The 22,016-nt window shown below is 38.0% G+C and overlaps 2 protein-coding genes across 3 annotated transcripts; one reads left to right on the top strand and one right to left on the bottom strand.

Moving 5' to 3' along the window:
* Positions 1-8,800: 8,800 nt before the first annotated feature.
* LOC107304002 lies at positions 8,801-11,703 on the top strand. The gene is made up of 2 exons (XM_015835934.2): positions 8,801-9,567; positions 10,797-11,703. Exons 1-2 carry the CDS (start codon positions 8,801-8,803, stop codon positions 11,671-11,673), a joined length of 1,644 nt encoding a protein of 547 aa, XP_015691420.2. The 3' UTR covers positions 11,674-11,703.
* Positions 11,704-11,734: 31 nt separating this feature from the next.
* LOC102713075 (dynamin-related protein 3B-like) lies at positions 11,735-21,992 on the bottom strand. Of its 2 annotated transcripts, XM_040523296.1 has the most exons (21): positions 21,583-21,992; positions 20,664-20,946; positions 20,543-20,571; positions 20,360-20,461; positions 19,726-19,794; positions 19,561-19,620; positions 18,972-19,085; positions 18,417-18,465; positions 17,908-18,014; positions 17,278-17,370; positions 17,072-17,164; positions 16,862-16,999; positions 16,113-16,226; positions 15,558-15,662; positions 15,414-15,438; positions 14,098-14,219; positions 13,874-14,020; positions 13,223-13,275; positions 13,009-13,108; positions 12,735-12,939; positions 11,735-12,083 (listed from the first exon to the last, which is right to left on the bottom strand). In XM_040523296.1, exons 1-21 carry the CDS (start codon positions 21,916-21,918, stop codon positions 12,031-12,033), a joined length of 2,397 nt encoding a protein of 798 aa, XP_040379230.1. In that variant the 5' UTR covers positions 21,919-21,992; the 3' UTR covers positions 11,735-12,030. The 2 variants fall into 2 exon arrangements, with proteins under 2 accessions (XP_040379230.1, XP_006653321.2); XM_006653258.3 differs by lacking the exon at positions 11,735-12,083 and having other exon boundaries at positions 12,377-12,939.
* Positions 21,993-22,016: the final 24 nt, after the last annotated feature.

The following is a 22,016-nucleotide window of genomic DNA, read 5'->3' on the forward strand; positions in this document are numbered from 1 at the left end:
TGAGTTGCTTTCTACTACCGTGGTCTAGTTTGTTGAAATTTTGAGAAACTTTGACAAAGACCAACCAAACCAGCTGATTGAGATCTCAGGTCACCAGCTGCAGCTGCTCTCTCCGGCTCAACAAATGTGTCTGATCTGATGCGCTTTTTGGTCACAAAATAGGAATTATACGTGCTTAATGTTCAGGCGTATTATGTGTGTGCTATCTTAAAGAAACATGAAGTTTCTAATATTTTTGCATATCCCTAGAAACTGATTACCGGTGTGCAGAAGTATACGGGGCTGTACCTTCAAAGTATGCCTAATTCACTACATGCTTTTGTAAGAACCGTAAAATCTCTTAGCAGTAAATCACCGATGTGCTGCTGCTTTGGCGGGTGGCCATGCAAGTTGAAGAGTACTACCATGTATTTTTACTGCTAAATACGGTTGATAAGTTTGCTAGACTCTTGGAGAAGTTTAATGCTAATCTTTCGTACTTCCCCGCAAAATTTTTAATGTTGAGATATGAGATATATATACCAGTAATCAACACTAGAAAGTGTTTAGTCTCACAGTACCTCCTCAGGCACAGCGGAAAGCTCTCCATTTAATTTAGTCAAGACTATTACACCTGCTTCTAATGCACATAAACAGGTGTGCTCAATGCTCACATGTTATTCTGAAAGAATTGAACTATAACGTAAGTTGTACAAAGTAGTTATATTTCCTTGGAAACACCTTATAAGTTATAAGTATACTCTAGGCGACGACGATATATAATGAATATATGCATTTAGAGCCCCTCTCCGGTGCATTCTACTGGCAGCAGAATTTAATCAACACCGTTGATCTATTTTTATTAAATGGTTATGATTAAATTATACTATCAATGGTAGTAAGAGTAGTAGAAGTTACCATCTTTTTAATTGTGAGCTACCTTTTTGTTTGCCAAAAAATCTAAATTACAAAATACTACTAATTAATTAATTAACAAATTACTAAAATACATTTTTTAATCAATGGCTCAGATTAATTCTAATGATAGTACTACCGGTAGAATGCGCTAGAGAGGGGTCCATGCATTTATAGTATACCAATTTCTTTGTGTTTATATACACAATATATGAGAAAACATTGCTAATTTTCACACACCACACAATAGCTGGAAAACCAAAAAGATGGATGAGAAGAAGTGGGAAGCCTACAGAGGTCTGAGAGAACCAGAAAACACAGGGAATAGGAGACATGGGGATATCGCTGGGGACATGAGCCATGTTTGCAGCCACCAATCAGGTCAGGGTCTCTGTCCCTGGTTTGCAACATTGTTCATCATGCTCACAATGCTGCTCCAGCAAAAGAAATACTGGCACTCTGAAGCTATATGGTTCGATGTGAAACCAGTGTTTACACCATACTTCATAGGGAGAAGCACTGCTCTGCACTCTAGAGCTTCAATGAATTGTTGCTGATTGCTGAATGTGTGGAACAGAATGTGCCAAAGCCTACTTCCTCCATTTTTATATTTTTAAACCATTAACTTTTGGTTAGTTTGATCATTTAAAAAAATTGTATAATTATTAATTGTTTTGTTGGACTTGATTTATTAATAAAAGCATATAAGTATGAGTTATAATTTTATATATTTGCACACAAGTTTTAAATAAAATAAACAGTTAAAAGCATATCCAGAAGTCAACCACGTCAAGTACAAAATATAAGAGTAACAATTAGCATCGAAGATATTAACACAAATGGAGCGGTGTGACTAAAAGGTGAAAAGAGAAAGGAAAGGTGTAGCTTACGTTAGAGGGGTGAAGAAATATTTTAGATTTGACACGCAGTACGTCAGATTCTTCAAATAAAACAATTGGCACAGGTTCATATTGATTTCATCTGTAGAATAAAACATAACACTAACAAAAACAAAACAAAAGATATGATATTCTTAATTAATTTATAACAAAGATTTGTAGTTGTGGTGATGAGACAGAGTATAATGCTAGAATGGGAACAAACATACTTCTACCATTGATCGCTTTGAAATCATCTCATTTTCACCCAACTCGAAGAATCGGTTGAATGTGTCAACAAAAATAGTTGTAGCACAAGTAGCAGGGCTCAAAAAATATAACATATATAAATAATATGTGCTTCTCTTTCTCTCTCGTTTCTTATGACTACGCCTGTGGCCACATTAGTAGATCATAAAGCTACACATTAAATTGAGGGTAGCTAATAAAAATGCCTCATTTTACTGCAATATTCATACATGAAAAGGCCTGCCAAGAACTTTCCATGCAGTGGTAGCTCTCTTCTTTTCCACTGCTTTATAGGAGTGTGTTGTGCTTGGCAAAACAAAACCCAATAATAAATAGGAGATAGAAAAAATGGACAAAAAGGAAAAAGTATAAAGCAAAAGAAAACTGCAGGAAGCATAGCACTTAGATCAGATATGATGTAAGAACAGGAGGCATAGGGAAAAGAGAAAGTTTGCTTTGATCACCAAGTAGACCAAGTTGTTGTCATACCCGTGGTCTAATCTAGTGAGAAACGCAATAGCTCTTCTCAAGTTTCTCGATACCGTCTTATGATAGGCAATGATCCATATACTGTGATTGAGTGTACAAAACAAACTACATTCAACATTGCCTTACTAAAAGAGGCCAAGTAATTTCTAGATACCAAAAACACATGGTAAAGGGACAAAAATACAAGGAGACACCAACTTGTATGATATAACAGGAAAACAAACTCCATGTCTACAGCATAAAATGAATGGATTGGTTTGGGCATGGTGGATACTACCTTAGATCATGCCATGTGTCCCTAACCTTCTATAGGGTTGTTTTTAAAAATGTATCATGTATTTATAGTTGTAGATATATAGTTGTAATTCAGAGTTATATGAGATATCATACTTTTCTATTATTAATCTATGTATCCTCTCGACACCATACTAGTACGGTCAAAGAGACTTAGAGGGCCATAAATATCAAAAATTAGTATCAAAAGTGTGCCAACTAGTATTCCCTTCGGCTTTTAATAGACGGTGTCGTTAACATGTTGAGAGCCTCAAATAAAATATGTACTAACCTTACTGTATTATTAGTTGTTACACCAAATAATTTACCATATGTGTTCTTAAAACATACATTAAGAACACCCAGGGGCTTGCACCTTGCTGTGTTCTCCTCTCCTTTTATGCAAAATCACTCGATGTGGAGACATGCCAATGACAAAAAAAAAAATACACAGGAGACACTTCAACAAGACTAAATAAACAGAATATAAATACTCAATATTCAGCGGACAAACTGAAGTTAGGCGTGTCATGCATGTCATCTTTCCCTTCTGCTTAAGCCAAAATTAAATTTTTAACCTTAAATTTACAGTTGGTTTCGATGTTTTTTCATCGTATTTTTATCGGTCTTGCTTCTAGATCGCTAAGAACACATATATAAATGTTATACTCATAAATTATTTTTCGTTTGCAAACGTGTCATTTTGGTTTTTTTTCCTTACAATACCAAACAATCTTGCATTAACGTCGGAATATTCAAATTTTAAAAGCCGTAACGTTGACTAATTAGCATGCAGAGTACCCCGTTTTCTGACGTAGAAATTTAAGATGATATCAGCTGTTAGCTACAAGTGTGAATACGAAATTAAAAAAAAAACATGAAAACCAGTTGATTTATGGCCGCTAAGGCGTTACTGTTACAGTCCTGGAAGAGGTGCCATAAAACACTTTATGTCTAAACAGAAGTATTTGGGGCATACTCAAAATGGTGATGGGCTATAATACATACATTTATGGGATTGCTAACTTTTTTCCCGACAGAAATTTGGGGTGGGCTGCTGCTGAATTTTGGACCGTTGATCCACACCAAGATCAACTATAGCATCCTTCAGATCTTGCTCCGGTGAATTGTGGTGGCTCGAGCGAGAGGTGGAGATAGCCTAGGCCGCGTTCGGCTAGAGGTGTGAGGTAGGTTAGTTATTCGGTACGGAAAACGTAGTAATAGATTAGTATATGATTAATTAATTTATAATTATTAAAAATATAAAATAAATTAATATGTTTTTAAACAACTTTTCTATATAATTTTTTTTCTAAAAAATTCACTGTTTAGCAGTTCGGGGAAGCGTGCGTGTGAAAAAAAAAAAGGAGAGGAGGAGGCCAACCGGGCATGCCTCATTGGCACCAACGAGAAGGAGGGAAGGAAGAAGGAAGGAGGAAGCACCAACGAGCCTCTTCACTCGGAGAAACAAGGTTGAGAGGAGAAGACATGGTTACTGTTTACACACAAATCTTATGCAATCCATGGAAAAAGTAACTAAAATCACATGGTTTTTCTATCAAATATGTCTAATAGGCGTTCTCACAGTGTGTCCTAGTCCCACGAGTAAATATCATTTGCATGTCACCACATAAACACAGTTCATCAGAAAACTTTACTTGCTTATTTACACATCACTGTAAATATGGATAAAAGGAAGGTAGTGAGAGGCCCATATAGTCAACTCTAACCATTGAGTCTACGTTCTCATAGTACTTCGCTTATAATTTCACCGTTGCATATTACATCACGTGTATCTTCATCTTCTTTTTTATAAAAGGATTAAACTATAGGTAATATGTTTGGAGTGAACCTACTTCAAGCCTACGTAAACTCTCCACGTGGGATTCCATATGAAACTAATCCCACAAAACAAACATTTGGATCTAATGGACCTAAATCAAAACAAGAACACACGAATGGACCGAAACACTAGTAAAAACTAGGATTTTACAAGAGAGATATCAATCAAGAGGATTGCTCACTCCGAAGCACCGAGTGTGCATCTCTTACTTGGGCTACACATGGTCCATCACAGTGTTATGGAAGATAGAATACGGGTATTGGTCGGACGAAATACTGTCGAACAATTAGTAGGAATACGGATGATTAAATGGAATTATTATGAATTATGTACGTTCACCGTAGTGCATATAGTTTTTATGTTAATGGTTGTAGTTGATGGAGATTATACAATTTTAACCAAATATATTTGTACTTTTTAATAAGTATATCATGAGAACATCATTATTTGCTTCAAGAATACAAATAACGATCGATTGATATAACTAGGATTGTCTATGGAACGAGTGCAGCTGTACTGCAAGGTTACAATAGTTTAATAAATACACTTCAGGGTTGATTAGATCAATTAGACTAAATATGACCAATTAATCGTGTTATTTGGCTGCATAGTCATATTGAAATTTTCTGCTACTCCGACTTGACGATACGTTACAGGTCTACCACCGTTTCCACTTAGACGGCCAATTAAACGGTTGTGATTGTCGACTTTGACAACACTGGTTCTGTGGTCCATCGTACTGCCGTTCTTCCCAGTGAATCAGTAATAGAGCTATGCCTCTCTATATAGCTGTAAATATGAGGCAGAGGGCAACGCCACAATTGAGAGCCGAGTGCCTTTACCATACCATGCATCTTAAGTTTAATCTTCAAACGGTACCCATCTACCTTGCACTCAGCTGAAACAAATTCTCCTTGCTGCCAATCCATGAGTGTGATAACAGAAACGCAAATTACTCGAAAACAGAACGATCAAAGAGAAAAAAGTGCGGTCGTGTATATATATACTTGACGATGTGTTCTTTTATAGATAAAAGATTGATGTTTTCAATATCATTTAAAATGGTATAAATAATTGAATTAACTACTGTTAGATTTACAATATACTTTATAAAGATAAAATGATAAATTTATATATGTAATATTTTAAAGAGTCGTATTATTTAGCAGATTAAGAAATATGCGTAAAATATAAGAAGAAAGCTGGGAATAAGCGCATAAAAGCTAAACAAAAAGCTGTGAGTAAGCGCCTAAGCGGGATAGAAGAGCGCAGCTGTAATATTAAAATTTGCAGCATACAACACCGGCCGGTGTATCAAACATAGTGTAGTAAGGTTGTTCTGAACGTAAGTTTCATGGATACAATTATCTAGAGTAATATGTCATCTAAAAATATTTGAAATTAGGAAAAAACACACATCTCTCATATATAGTTTTATCTATCGTTGTTTCCTAGATTATATGCAATATCCAAACTGTCTAGTTAAGTGTGCATACAGATTTCTATCTCCACGAAACTCATTTCATCTCTATTCATTAATACGTTGTCACATCATAAAAATGTCTACATCTTATTTATTGTCCATAAAACCCCGGCACAGGTCTAAATGTATCGAGGTTATTCCGAACAGCCGAGGTTACTACTTATACGCCTTTGCTGAATTCATCAACATTTTACACCCGTGTCAGAATCAACTTCGTACCCAATCATGCCCTAAGTATTTTTAGTCAACACCCCGATAATTTTATGGTACAAAATTTGACTCCATTGTTATCTTAAAAGTTTATCTTTAATTGACCACTATTCCCACTACGATTCGTACCCTCGTCAGTTACTCCCTCAGCTCCAAACGTAAGTATTTCTATAATTTAATTTTATATTATAATATAAGTATTTTGGTACTGACCAGCATGCTTTCAATCTTTCCCATCATTTCAGAGCCAATCAGATACTCAGAAAAAGAATGCAATCAATTTAAAATTCAAAAATTAGTCACATAAATAATTAACAGTGAATCTTTTGATATCTTTTTAAATAAACAGAGGTGATAACATCCATACTAGTAGATGATAGTTAATTAGATGTGATGACGAGCGGTAGGCAACATCACCATTGCAGCAAGCAATCGCCTTGCAGACTTTCAGCAGAATACTCAATAAAAAAACCAAACGATATATTTATAATGAAAAATAATTTATGAATAAATTTTATGTGTTCTTAGTGATCTAAAAACTAAGCCTGAAAATAAACTACAATAAAAAAAACTTTAAAATCAACTTCAAAGTTAATATTAAGAATTTAAATTTTAGTTTATAAGTATAAATAGAAGTGAAAAGGCTGGGAGTATAATTTGATTCAAGGAGGTAGAAAACGAAGTCTGAATGCTGTTAAGGAAACAACAAGTCTTCGGTCTATTATGTTGACTTACACCTCACCAACTATGTGCCAGCTCGTCCATTATTTTGTCCCAGACACGGTATGTGCAATCTGTGGTCAAAGTATGTCTTTGACAATGACCACCTACCAATCAAGTTAACTCTTTTTTTCTTGGCATTATAAGGGCACGTTAAGTTCTAAAAATCTTTGAGAGATGGGTCACATCGGTACATACGGTCATATATTTAAAATGTTAAACGTAGTCTAATTACAAAACAAATTTCAGATTCCGCCTGAAAATAGCGAGATGAATCTTTTTAGTCTAATTAATCCGCCATTAGCACATGTTGGTTACTGTATTACTTATGGCTGATCATATGCTAATTAGGCTCAAAATATCCGTCTCACGATTTCTCCTATAACTGTGTATTAGTTTTAATATTTAAAGATTAGATGTAATGTTTTTAGAAAATGTTTTGTGAACTAAACTGGGCCTTAGCTATTTACCACTCTATGCCAAACTACCTTTTTAATCTCTAGCAAAATATCCTTATTACGAAGTGGCAAATTATTTGCCACTCATTCCTTTCGGAGCAGTGAAGAGTTAAATATTTCATTTTTCGTTAGGATGATCTCCAAGCAAGAAGCATAGATTTTTAAAAAATAAAGATAGTTCGTTACTAATGTTAAATAAGTATATTAAGATGATATAATTACTGTAGGACCACTTTCGGTCTGTTTATAGCACTAGAATGCATAATCATTAGAGGAAAACAAGAATGTGTTAGTAACAAATATCATGCCGTAGCAAACTATCATAAAATTGATCTTCATTCTCACACTCCAATAAAGCAAAACTGGTACTACTAGAGAGAGCTAAGAGCTTGTCCAACGGTTCATGGGTCTCATACTTTACAAAATAGAGGATAAAAGATAAAAAAAATATGGTATAGTATTTTCTCCAACATATTTTTTATTTTTTAGCAATCATTCATATAGGAAAAAAATCCTAAATTTGAAGTTTCTCTCCGTACTCCATGAATGAAATACTACTAGTACATGCTTAAGAGGAAATGGTTAGTTGGTATATTAGTAAAATATTGTTAGATATGATATGGATGATTTGTTTGAGTATAAATAGATACAGCGGAAGAATCTTTTTTCGATGATCATTCAAATGGAATGTAGACAACTAAATTTGGATGAGCTATTAGATATGCTCTAACAAAGAGCATTCGGTTCCATATTACTTACTCCATCTATTTCACAATTTAAGACTTATATATATATATTTATTTATTTATTTATAAGTCAATAGATAAATCTAGTCAAGACTAAAAAAGTCCTACATATCAGATATTTTAACTTCAAACTTATAGAATTTTGATTATCAATAACTTTTAAAATACTTAATTTAAAACCCTAGAGAATTAATATATATTATAATAGAAAATAATGGTAAAGATTGTTTTTTTACCGTCTGATAGCCAGGCAGGTATCGTGTGATAGCACTGCTACTACGTAATTAAGCGATTAGAGTAATTTTACTCATCATTAAGAAGGTATTAGGAGATACCATTGTTTTCTACGTAAAATTTAATATCTCTTCGTACCTCTTAGATACTATAAGGTACTAAATTTTATACAGAAAACGATAGTATCTCGGGTAACTCATTGAGGATGAAAAAATGCTCAAACAATTAACTCTCTGAACCCCTCATGTTTTAACTCTTGGTCACCGGGGCAACTACCAACTAGATTCTTGTAATTTGATCGCCCGTAGCTCGGACAATCCACTATGGCGGCGGAGATGATCAGCTCCGCCGTCGTGGGAGAAGCGCTGAACAGGGTGGTGTCGCGGCTGGCGGTCGCCGGCCACGGCGGCGAGGACGGGGCGAGGGGGGGCAGCGCCAGCGTCGAGAGGCTGGAGATAGCGCACAGCCGGATGGAGGCCGTCCTCGAGCTCTCGACGCGGTGGCCCGTCACCGACGTGTCGCTGCTCCGGTGGCGCCGCAGGCTGAAGCGCGCCGCGGAGGAGTGCGACGGCGCGGTCCGCCGCCGCAAGCAGCGCGCCGTGGCCGAGGCCGAGGCCGAGGCGGCGAGACGGCCGTCGTCCTCGCTTCCGCGGCGCGTCGCCCGCGCGACCATGTCCCTCGTCTCGGCGCTCCTCGTCGGCGGCCGCGACGACGGCGGCAGCGCCGACGACGTGCGGAGGTTCGAGAGGCTCGCGGACGGGGCGGGCGAGTTCCTGAAGCTGGTGGAGCTCGGCGGGACGCGGCCGCGGCAGCACGCGTTCTTCGACCCGCTCATCGGCCGGCTCCTCGCCGGCGAGACGCTGAGCTACCTGTCGCTGAGCCGGGGGAGCAGGCTGTGCTACCTGGGCGTGCGGCCGGTGAGCTTCGAGGAGCGCGGGGTGGAGGCCATGGTGGGGTTCGTCGTGCAGGACTTCGCGGCTCCGGCGAGGAGCTTCAACCTGGGCCTCATGGTGCGCCTCTCCGAGCGCACCGACCTGCTCGGCACCATGATCGACTGCATGCAGTCAGCCTCGTCCACGACTCACTTCAGGTCAACGAAATTTTAACCTCTTTACAGTGAAAAATTTTGGTCAATTTCGCTTCTAGAGCATCTCAACCATGGAAAGACGCACGCACAAATACTACTCTGTACTCACACCAACTAAAGAGTTATTACTACACCCCAGCAAAAAGGAATTTTGGTACAATATACCTCTTTAATTAAAAGAATTTTGGTAAAATTTAACCAGATCTAATTTGCATCCCCTCTTAATTCTTTATGGGGTTCATTGTTTGATTTTTCTTATGGAAAAAATCAAATGTCATATTTGTAAAGAAAAATAATTTATGAATAAAAAATTTATATATATATATTCTTAGCGATCTAAAAGTCAAAGCTAGAAAATAAACTATGATCTAAAACCACAAAATCACTCTAAATTTATGGTCTCAACGCACATGCAAATTAATTAGGATTAATTCGTTCTATGCCACTGCAAATATAGCTATTCAGAAGGATGTCATTACAATTTACGAATTATAGGGTATAGGGTAAGAAAAATTTGATGAAATGTGGACTCTACAGTGGCATATAAGTAAACTCATGAATATATCGACATTGTATTATATAGGGATGGAGCTATGTATACGGAGGATCCAAACTTTTTTTAGCTAAAGTTAATTAATTTTTACCATATATACATCCGGGAAACAGCTTTTAGCACACGGGTGTAGGTACACCCGTGTGCTTACATGCCATCTAAATATTCATAAAAAATTATGAAAAAAATTGACAAGATAGATTAATATGATTTATATCACTCCAAAAACATACAAGTTTAAATTCAACTTCTACAAGTTGTAGCAAAAAACAAACAAAACTGAAACTAAGTATACGCATATTCATAATTGTTTTTGTTATTTTTGCTACAACTTGTAGAATTTGAATTTAAACTTGCATGTTGATGAAGTGATATAACTCGTACTAAACTATCTTGTTAAATTTTTTCATAATTTTTTATGACTATTTAGATGGCATGCAAGCAACGGGTGTATATACACCCGTGTGCTAAAAAACTGCTTTCCTATACACATCCCCTTAATCCAAATTCAATCATAACATTTAGTACAAAGCATTAAAAAAACAAATAAATAATACTCTCTTCTATTTTACTCTAGCTCCGCGCCTCATATTATATACATACCTCTCTCTGGTTCTTGTTATCAATGATTTCCAACAATTTGGATAAAACTCACATATGTGTGCAATGATTTCTCCAGGGTCGTTGCTGAGGATATAAGGAGAGAGCTGGTGCAGCTGCCGACGCAGGATTTCACCTGGATGCCACGCTCACCTTACGCCCACACCAAATACTGGGTCGACGTCCACACCACCCTCACCCGCTGGTACCGCCCAAACCCTCTCTGTTGCACCACCCACCAAACCCTCCCCCGCGACACCACCGCGCCATCACCGTCGCCATCTCCGGCGGCGCCGCTCTCCGCCGCGTACCCCGAGCACGTCATCCAGGTGTACCTGCACTGCTGCGTCCCGGCCGCCAAGCCGGCGCCGGCGGCGGCGTGTAACAATAACGGCGAGCGAGAACAAACGCCGCCGCCGCCGCCGCTGGAGCTGACCGTCCTCTTCCTCCCCCACGACCACCATGGCACCCATGAGGATCGGGGGGAGGAGGAGGAGGACGGCGCGACGAAGAGGAAGCAGCACCCGTCCAGCCCGCCGTACCACGCCGTGGAGGTGGTCGACGAGGATCAGATCGAGGCGCGGCGGGTGCAGCAGCACGCCGACGGCGGCGGCGCGTGCCGGCTGCAAGACCTCGACGAGAGGCTCCTTCCAAGGGCGGTGGACCACCTCCGCACGCACACGGCATCAAGGACGTACCAGGTGTGCCTGAGGTCCGGTCACGGCGCGGCGCACGTCTGCGTGGAGAAGGCAACCAATGCGAGCGGCGGCGGCGGGAGTACTCCACGGGGAGAAGGAAGAAGAAGAAGTAGGAGCAAGATGAGGATGAGGTTTAGCGTGGAGGGGTGGCGGGATATGTCAGCGAGGCCGCTGCTGAAGCTGTGGGTGGTGCGGGAGTCGGAGAAGCTGCGTGCCTCTATCAGCTCGTGGACTATCGATACCATTTCTCATAAATAATTAATATGAAAAATAATGTCTTCTCCAACCATTTATGTTTCTAAAATTTAGTGTTTTTTTAAAAATTTCTGATGGTGTCATATTCAATTCACATCTACATAGGTAATTCATAAATGTGAAAAATTTCTGACTGTTACCAAACATTTCTGAAAATAATTTTAAAATGATACAGTTTTGAACTATGTTTATCCTAACTGATACTAGAATAACTGTTCTCGTCTAGCTCATCTTCCTCTCTCCTTCCTCCTCATGTCCTGATGCTTGTATTTCCCCTTCCCCTGCTTGTGCTTCCAGAGCTCCAGGAAAATCCACCATTCATCTCAGCATCCACACCAATATCGCTCAACATGCAATCCTTCACCCCCCCCCCCCCCCCAACTCCGGTGGCGCATCCTTCACTCTGCACGAAGCTAATAAACATGACTCAGGTTTTGTTGGCATAGCGAGATTGCCCAACGGCATCCCTCCTAGTCTGAAGATATGAGCGTATTCAACCAGTTTCATCACCACAGTATCTGACTTGACCCCAAATATCTGTGTTACTGGTCACAAGATCAGCACACTTGGGGATCCAGAACTACAAGTAGTAATGTTACTATTTTAGCAGTGGGCAAGCAAGCTTGTGTTACATGATGTCTAGCAAAACACTGCACGTTGGAACCTGGAAGAAGAATTTGTGGACTTCCGTCATGGACTCTCATGGTACAGTAAAATAGCTTTGTGATTGCAAGTAATTATTACGTAATATGCCGTTCCCGCTCTCACTTCTCATCAGAAGTGAAAAGTAAAAAAATGATACAAGGGGGTCAGTTCCATTGTGAATCTACACAACCACCATCCTACTGCCCCTGTTGGCTATGAATGTATGTGGGCTCCTGCAGTTCTTGCTATTTCGGTACAACTGCTAGATCAAGGTGCAGCATCAGAAATAGCTGCCAGTTGCAGCAAAAATAGCCCACAAATAACAACAAAATGAAAATTGAATTTACAGGGCAAAACTGAAGACCGTCACTTGAAAATGGCATGAGGATATGATCGAGATCAGATGGAGAGAAACCCACCATTAGCATCTGGATAAGAAGTTGAATCCGACGAATGTTGATCTGCATGAGATGCTTTCTTTGGATTGTGGTTTGGCGAGGATCCGTAAATGAAGCTGGGGTCGCCATTGCTGAGACCATGGATTTTTGGCAAGCCGGTTGCATATTCGCCAAGGCTGTACCCCTTCTCGACCTTTTCAGCTTCAAGAGGAAATTCCTCGAGCGTCTGAAAAATAAACAGATATCAAAAGATTGCCGAACAAATAGATTAGGACATCTAGGAGACTGGAGATACCCTATGCGCCTGTTCAAGAACTTGGAGTGTTTCTTGAATACGCTGCCTTCTGATAATTACTTCATCAGTTTCCCTCAGCATTTCATCCAGCAAGTTTTCTCTGCATAGCATAAACATCGTTCAGAACAATTCTTTTGTAAAAGTAATCTCATTCGGAATTAACAGTTTAATTGAACAGCTTGTTACAAACTAAAAGAAAGAACAACTCATTCACCTGTAAAGTTTCCGAATTAAAACATTATGCAGCTCACGTTTTGTGTGGTTCACCTGAGGTAAAATATCAGTCAAAAACCAGTGCTACTAATACAGCAACCAAAGATGTTAGATCACAGTTGGGCAGTTATAACACTATATCAACAATAATGATAGTTTGAGTGGACAATGACCAAAGTCCAGAGTTGATCCCATTAGTCACTTAGAAACTCAACTCCTTGAGCAGCATGCGATTTTTATTCAACAGTGTGAGTTTCACATGCTTTTGATTTAGTACATTGCACATGAGTTATACAAGCCTGAAGTAGGCTTTAATATCATAACCACCACCAATAATTACTGGAGAGCAGATGTTGACAGTGACTTCTAAATGTCCACCCCATCTTTTCACTTATACTTATGCTTATAAGCCAAAATTTGAATTTTCAACCTTAAATTTGAGTTAATTCAGGGGTTTTTTTATCGAAGTTTATTTGTCAGTCTTGGCTTTTAGATCGCTAAGAATACGTATATAAAAGTTTTATTCATAAACTATTTTTCGTTTGCAAATATGTCGTTTGATTTTTTCCATGAAAAAACCAATCACTCACCCACTGATCACCACCACTGCTGTTTCTTTTACAGATAACAAGATGTAAAAAACTAAACTTACCAGAAAATGCATTATAGCCTTTGGAACAGCATCTTCAATACTCTTTCTGACAATGTCATAGTATGATTTGATCAATAGTTTCACAATAGCCACCTCTGTTGCATCCTGTGCAGGCTGGTTTTCTGATGGCTTCAAAGTGATGGGTGGCTAGTGGAAATATAAAGTGGAATATTAAAATATGATGACCTCCATCTTCCAAGACTGACTTGTGATAGTGAAATTACCTCTTTTAACTGGATGATAGAGAAAAGGTTATCTAGGCTTTGAACTCGTGAAACTGACTTGCTTGCTGAACTCCCAGCAACCAATGAGTGACCCCTCTGAATTCTGCCTGCCGGACCTGTTCCTGGATTTTCCAAGTCATACGTCAGATCATAGACAAAATAAATCACTTATCTAAAGCTGCTACAATCATAACAGTTTAATGTATGGACTATTGCTGGAGTTAGCAAAAAGCAGGTTGGTACTTTCTGGTAAAAGATTGCCATAAGAAGCTATATGGTTCCACCTATTGTAAGGTACTCAGTTTTTAAAAGAAAAAATATAGGTGCATGACACACTGTACTAGATGCTCTCCTCCGCAATGTATTATTTACTTCAGAAGTGTGTCATGAGTTAGAACGCCTTCTAGTTAATTATCTCAAAAAAGAAGGGTAAATTTCAACATGTGCAATCTAATTACATCAACCATTAAAAAGGAGAAGTAAAATATACAACTGGTATTCAGCCATGTGGATTTCAAGTTAGCACTCTAAAAATCATGATACAAATAAAAAATGTGGATCCAACTATCCAAGAGTCCCAATGCAAGGATATTAAAAGAGTAGGAGACAAGATTAAACATCAACTGCTGCAGCAAAGACTGCAAATTAGCACATAAACTTGTTTTGCCAAATCAACACTACAGTTTGGAGCAGCAAGAGTATTTTCCATTCAAAATATATTATTCCTCCTTTCACTAAATACTTCTTCATTGTAAAAATATACACCCCCTGTCCCAAAATGTAACCATTTACAGAGCTGGGCAAAGGGATTAAGAAAGTAGGTGGTAATGATTGGAGAAATGTTATGATTGGTTGATAAGATAATATATGTGAGAAAATTAAATAGAGAATGGTTGTGATTGGTTTGAAATGATGAGGTAGGTGGAGAAATAGCTTTATTTTGAGACAAAGGGTGGGTGTTAGAAATAGCTTCACTTTGGGACGGGGGAGTAAGCCTTTATTTTGTACTTTTACAGTATGCTATATCCACAATGCCTTGGCAACAAAATTAAAACAAATATGTACATATATGTTGTGAAAGTATTCTGAAAGTCAAATCCAATGAAAGTACTCTTATGTACTAACAGCACAAGTTAAAGTTGTGGAACACAGTCACAGACCCAAGAGGACCTATATTTAGGAACAGAAAGAGTGCGTATCAGAACAAAGCAGCGTTAAGATGCTTGGCAGCGTGGTACCACTGCTAAGAGGTTCTACTCATGTAAAACCATGGGGCTAAGGGCATGACTTGTATAGTTATAGGTACACAGGTTTACCTGTATCAGCATCAGGCTGCACTCCCTGTCCAACAGAAGCAGAAGCAGATAATGAAATGAAGTAAAAAAAAATGAAAGGTTAATGTCCAATTCAAGATATCTGAAAACTAAAACCTAAAACAGACAAACAATAGCATTTGAAACCTGATTAGATGTGGCTCCTCTAGTAGCATCTCTTGCAAAAACAGCACGTGACTTTTGACTTCTGTCAGATGTTAATTGTATCTCAGAGCTAATAGTGCTACCATCCTACAGTATGGGAAATAGAAGATTAAGCAGTAATATTTTGAATGCAGGAGTATAAAGAGACTCAACAGAATAGTCCGGTGTATGTTAATATGTTACGTATTATCTTACAATCAAATGGTGAACTTGTATGCACATTGATTTTAGATTAACAATGACACATACAAATTGTTCTTTTTTTCACTTTCAATTAGTTGATTTCTTCGTAAGGAACATGAGGTTGACAGCAACTAATGAATTATTAATTACCGTTACTATGATTACCTATAGCACTAAAGAGAATAAAAAATGTAGGATAACACAAGTAGAATTATTGAGATGCAGAATAAATGAACAAGCAAATCCTCATTATTTGGCTGTGAAGGTACAATCACAGGACTCCAAAACTAATTCTCCCTTTATTTTCTTCTAAGAATAGAAGTAAACCCAAATCTAAGGGGCATAAGGAAGTGCCTTAGGAATTGTTGCAGAAGCTGGTGCTTTGGGAGGTAGAATTTCTTGCTTAGCAAGTTCGACAACCTTGCTGCCTCCAACAAAACTTGGGTGTGAAGTATTTATGTAATCCATCTGTAAAAAGATATGTGTTATTACTCATTACACAAAAAATCAACAAAATACAGGTAATTTATTTTGCACAACCATTGAACAAAACCAACAGGTACCTCATCAGAATGTATTTGTAATTCCATTAGCATGTGGCAACACCCAAAATTCAAAATAACAAAAACCCATGGATGAGATGGGATACTAATTAACAATCTAAAATATCTAATTAGCATCAGTAAGTGTAACACTTAGTAATGAAATTAGATTATTCGTTAATTAAAAAAGAAATAGAAATGTAAGATGATTGTGAACATGACACATTGTGAGATAATAATTTAATATGCCATTGGGAAACGAAAATGTCATTCCTAAAACAATACAATCTCGGTAATTCAACAGGTTAAAAGGTTTAAAACAAAATTGTTCACAGAAGCATCTTAGTTATTTTCAAAAGATACCCAATAGTGCATCATGGGATATCTCAAATGTTTGGTGGGAACTAAATTTTCGTGCAAACAAATCCTTGTTTAATGGTTTAGCTTATTTCAAAATAATATGAATATAAAAGTAAACACTCATAACAATAAACATTGTTTTGAGAACAATTCAATAATCTTTCAGTTGAACAGTTAGAATTCAGGAAAGTAAACACTTGCCTCCATCTCAATAATATGGGTTATCATTGTCTCTGCAGGTCGAAGACCATCTCTCAGGAAATTGCTAACTGCTTCACCCATCCGCTTTTTAAGAATTGGGTATTTCTGCAGCTCGCTGATTAAGCAACCACGGCTAATCTGCATGATTTAGGGATTATTAAACAGGTTGAATAAAGGCTCGTACGATATAACAGAGGTATAAATACATACTTTGACTAACTCATCATAGATAAAATTTGCACATTGAAGGCTCGGATCAAGCAAACGACTTATCTGCCTTCGCACAAGAATCTCAAACGGCAACTACAATTCCACAGAACATTTATGAGCATGCAACAAGTTACATTAAAAAAAAAGCATGAATCAGACATACCATAATTGTTCTGATGATACACATATTTCAGGAAAACACTAACCTCTGGTAGAAACATAGGACCCTTTGGACCGTCCGAATTCTGTATAGCTGTATGGATATCTTCATCAGTTATGCTCTTACAAGGGTCTACTTCCTGCAGATACAAGAGCACTAAAATATAAACTAACAGATGAAATGAAATGAGTAAAAAACAATGATGCATGATGTTGCCAAGAAGGTGGAAACGAAAGAAATACAAGGCAGGGTGTGATGTGCGCAGTTTATCCACTGAATGTCATAGTTTAACAGAAATATAATTGTTTCTACCTAGAAACAGTGATTTGCTGCAAGAAGTAATGTTTTTGTAGTAGACTAAGCAGAGTGCACAGTTTCTTTTTACACGAGCATGTTGAGATAGGTAATGTAGAAAGTGTTACTGGTAGAAAGGTCAAATGATGCAAAAGCACAATTTATTTTCTGGATGAGAAACTGCTCAAAACTCTAGATGGATAACTATCACAAGAAATTCCCAAAAATAAGCAATGTTTCTTTCATTTTCCATTATTTAAACCATATGACTTGGTCTAGTGTCCAATTCCAAAGTTCCTTCGAAAATTCACACATATATAAGTTTTATCACACTAACACATCATTGACATCCAAAAAATGTAAAGCTGTTGCTTTTGCTTACCTCCAAACTCTTGACGAAAATTGACTGAAAAATGTAGTGGATTCTTGCTCCACCAGAAAGTTCATCTGTTGACACTTTATTTTTCCCCTCCACCATGGAAGAAAAGGCTGAGAACAGAGAGAAAACGTAATCACATTAGAAGAGTATAGCATAGGGAATCATCAAAGTGGCAGATCGAAGAGGAAGAAAATCTATGCACAAGAGCAATAATCTTATGAAAGAATCGATTAGTTTTAAAGCTCAATACTGTGTGGTCTAAATATTTGCACAATCATCCTAAGACATTTACACAAATCAAGGATAATTTCTAGCTATCCTTTTTTCTATTTTTGAGCTTTCAACATGATTATTCTGTGGCATCATGCAAGTTATTTCTACAAGCAACAAAGGATTGTTTAAGAAAAACTGCATAAGAGCCACCTGTAATTCTAGAAAAACTGGTAACAAAGCACAGTTGGTAAGTCAAGTCTTACGATAAACAGGGTAAATTTATTCTCCTCTTTTTGTACCTTCACAATATTTTCTCAGTATATTCAACAGTTTGACCCCCTGACCAGCCTGCATGCATTGGGATGACAAAATCAACACTAAATGTATAAATGCTGAAAAGAAACTAAAACAAAAAATACAAAATAAAATAAAACACACATAAGGAAGCTGCTTCTAAGAAGCATGACAGCATCAAATAAGGCATAAGACATTCATAATAAGCAGTTATCTTGCAAAAAATCTAATAAACTGAAACCCCCTAGTAACAAAAGATTTGAATATTGATACTCAGGAACATATGCAGCTGAAATGCTGTTTTTGCCAAAAATACCACCTAAAATGTATGATTTGGTACATAAAAATGGTAGGAGTAATGTTATGAGCCAAATAAAAACACTTCTATAAAATAACTTTTTTTTCAAATACACAACAATAAACTTAGTGATAGATGTGACACTTTGTTTACTATGAAAAGTGAATAACACCACCCTTTTGCGACTAGAGGTAGAGTTTCCATACTTAATTGATGAGGCACATGTTACAAATTTACAATTATGAGCTAAAAATGTTATTACCGCTGATTCTGCAGTATCACCATACGCAGCATGCTCTTTTGCAACTGCTACCAACTGAGAATTTATGCGAGATTTCAGGCCTGGAAGCATATGTGTGATGTGATTTAGTAGAATCTGCAAAAAGAGCCAAGAGCTGCCATAGTCAATTGCAGATATACAATGAATAGCAAATCACTTGCGAATAAAGTAACAGTACCAAACTTTTGCATTTTCAATTAAAAGATAAAGCATTGTAATGAGTTTAGATTTTAATAGAAAAAATTCATTGTTTACTATTTTAAAACCAATGCTGATATGGGTATTGAAAGTACTCTTAAACACGCTACTAGCTCCTTAAGTGTATGTGATTTTCTGAGCTCCTCCCTAAATCTTTGGGGCTTTTAATTTAATCATGAAGCATCTTTCTTTGGCTTGTCATCCTTCACTAAATGACTACTAAGTCATTCCATGTAGTTTTGTGCTAACAAAGAATATTCGTTAAAGCCCATATTACCAACAATTGTTTAAGATATTGACAGGAGGAATCTAGGGACGCAGAGAAATGAATATTCAAAGGAAAAAACTAAATAGCGATAATTAACAGGAATACCATATTTAGCTTCTTGGCCAATTGAGGGACACCACAGCAATGTGTAAGACCATGATAAGCCTGTTAATAGCACAAAAAAATATTAACCACTGAGTTAGCAAAATATGCCCAGCTCACAATGAATAGTATACTGCTTGAAAAAATTATTGGGGTCTTAGCATATACAGGTAAAGTTGAGAAAAACTTCTCCTCGAAGGCAAGTGCATCTTTGATGCTTCGCTTAAAGTTGATGTCCTGTTAGAATCATCCAGGTGTTAGACGTTACATGTTACAAAGGTTATCAATCTGAGTGCAAATATTTCAATGTAGAAATGCATCAACAGTTATAAGACCAGAAGTGTAGCTGACAGTAAAGGTGGTCATTATGAATAACAAAAGGATAAGCACCTAAATTTAGTAACAATACAAAATATCATGTTTTGAAAGAATAGTTGTTATTTTCATGTGTACATTTTTTTTCATTTTTATATCAAGCTCAAATTCAACGAAAAGTATGTCATCTTGTATGTAACTATGTATCAAGCCATCATTTGGTACCAATACAAAACCATCAGTCATATAAGGCTGGAAGCTATCTACAAATATTCAATTTTAAATAAACAGTTCAAAATATTACCAGAGCATATTAAAAAAAAAGTTAGTTTGAAACTAAATTCATTTCAATTGAAGATGCATGAGCAAACCATATAACTTTCTTGCAGAAAAATTTGGCATATTACATGAGATTATGGAACTCAAAGAAGAAATTCAAGATGAACGTCAATCTAATGAAGGCTCATGGTATTGTCTTAGAAAGTACCTCTTGGCTACGATTTACAACACCTACATAACCAAGCTTGAGGGGGATCACATTTCCCAGTAAAAAGTTACGAGCATCAGTACCCCTGTCCATGATGTCCAACTAGCCCGTTGAAGCAAGGTTAACATACTGATCACAAAGTAAGTAAAGGGTACACATTATTGTTCATATATTACAAAGTACCTTGGTGATAACACCAATTGTCCGAGACCCTGCAAGAACGACAATAAACTTTCATACTTTTATTCCACCGCAAAGAAACTAATAACTATAATCATTTGATTTACTTGAGTTATTTAAGTACCATCAGGATCAGCAAGCTTTGCCAGTTGGAGCGCATCAGAATTAGCTAGATCTGCATTAGCTGGAGTGACAGCCAAGATAATACAACTTGGATGCTTAATATATTGCATGATCATTGCTCTTATTCTTGACTCAATATCACTGGGCTGATCTCCTACTGGCACCCTTGTAATTCCAGGGAGGTCCACCAAGGTGATGTCAAGGACATTTGGTGAAAATATTTTCAGACGAATCTGCTTCTCAGAAACCCCTTTATTACCTCCAGCTTCGTTGTCCGTTTCTAACTGAAAATAGGATTAATCTCATTAGAACATCACAGAGGCATAAAACTATATTCCCAAAATAACATTCAAAGATACCCCAAATAGAAAGTGTGGATACAATATGAGTAAAATGAATGTATCAGTGCCCAGTAGGCTCCCATCATCTCTTTGTTGCAACTGCTTATAAGCCAATATTTGAACTTTAAAACTTAATTTGGAGTTGATTTTGTGGTTTTTTTTTCATTGTGGTTTATTTTACAGCATTTGCTTTTGGATAGCTATGGACATGTATATAAAAGTTTTACCTAAAAATTATTTTTCGTTTGCAAATAAGTCGTTTGACTTTTCCTTTCAAAACGCGAAACAATGGGAGCCTAGAGTAAACAAAGCAAGGGTAACAAAGATTTCCATTTACTAAATTTAGCTCGAGATGTTTTCTTACCCAATAACATTTTTTTTGTTGGGGGTGCTAGTAATGCATCAAGTCAACAAAGTGAGCAGAACATTTTTCTCCAAGTCCAAACTACAACCTAAAATTACTGAATGGCTGTAGCATTATCGTTGCAACTATTTCACAGGCTAAAGATCTATCAACCTTCGAAGCATTACATCAAAATATTACCATAAACAAGGTGCAGCAACCAAAGCAGCACTGACCTGGATCTCGCGCTTGATCTGCTCGAAGTCGTGGAAGCGGCGGCCGGGGGCGTGGAGGAACTCCCCCCACTCCTCGGCGGCCGAGTGGCGGACGAGCTGGAGCACGAGCGGCCGGCGCGTGCAGATGTCGGGGCCCCGGGGGAGGAAGTCGCGGCCGACGAGCGCCTCCAGCACGCTCGACTTCCCGCTGCTCTGCCCGCCGATCGCCGCCACCTGCGGCAGCTCCAGGCCGGCGCCGCCGCCGCCGCCCAGCCGCGCGACGATGTCCTGCAGCCTGTTGACGAGCGGGATCACCGCCTGCCCCACCGTCGCCGGGGCCTCCGCCGCCTCCGCCATCGCCGCCGACGGAGTAGTAGGGTTTTGGGAGGAGGGAGCAAAACGCGGGTTTTTTCCTCTCACTTTTTTTTGGGCTGGATTTTGCACGGATGTGCTGT

This window comes from Oryza brachyantha, chromosome 4 (assembly GCF_000231095.2).
Source record: "Oryza brachyantha chromosome 4, ObraRS2, whole genome shotgun sequence".
Lineage (NCBI taxonomy): Eukaryota > Viridiplantae > Streptophyta > Magnoliopsida > Poales > Poaceae > Oryza > Oryza brachyantha.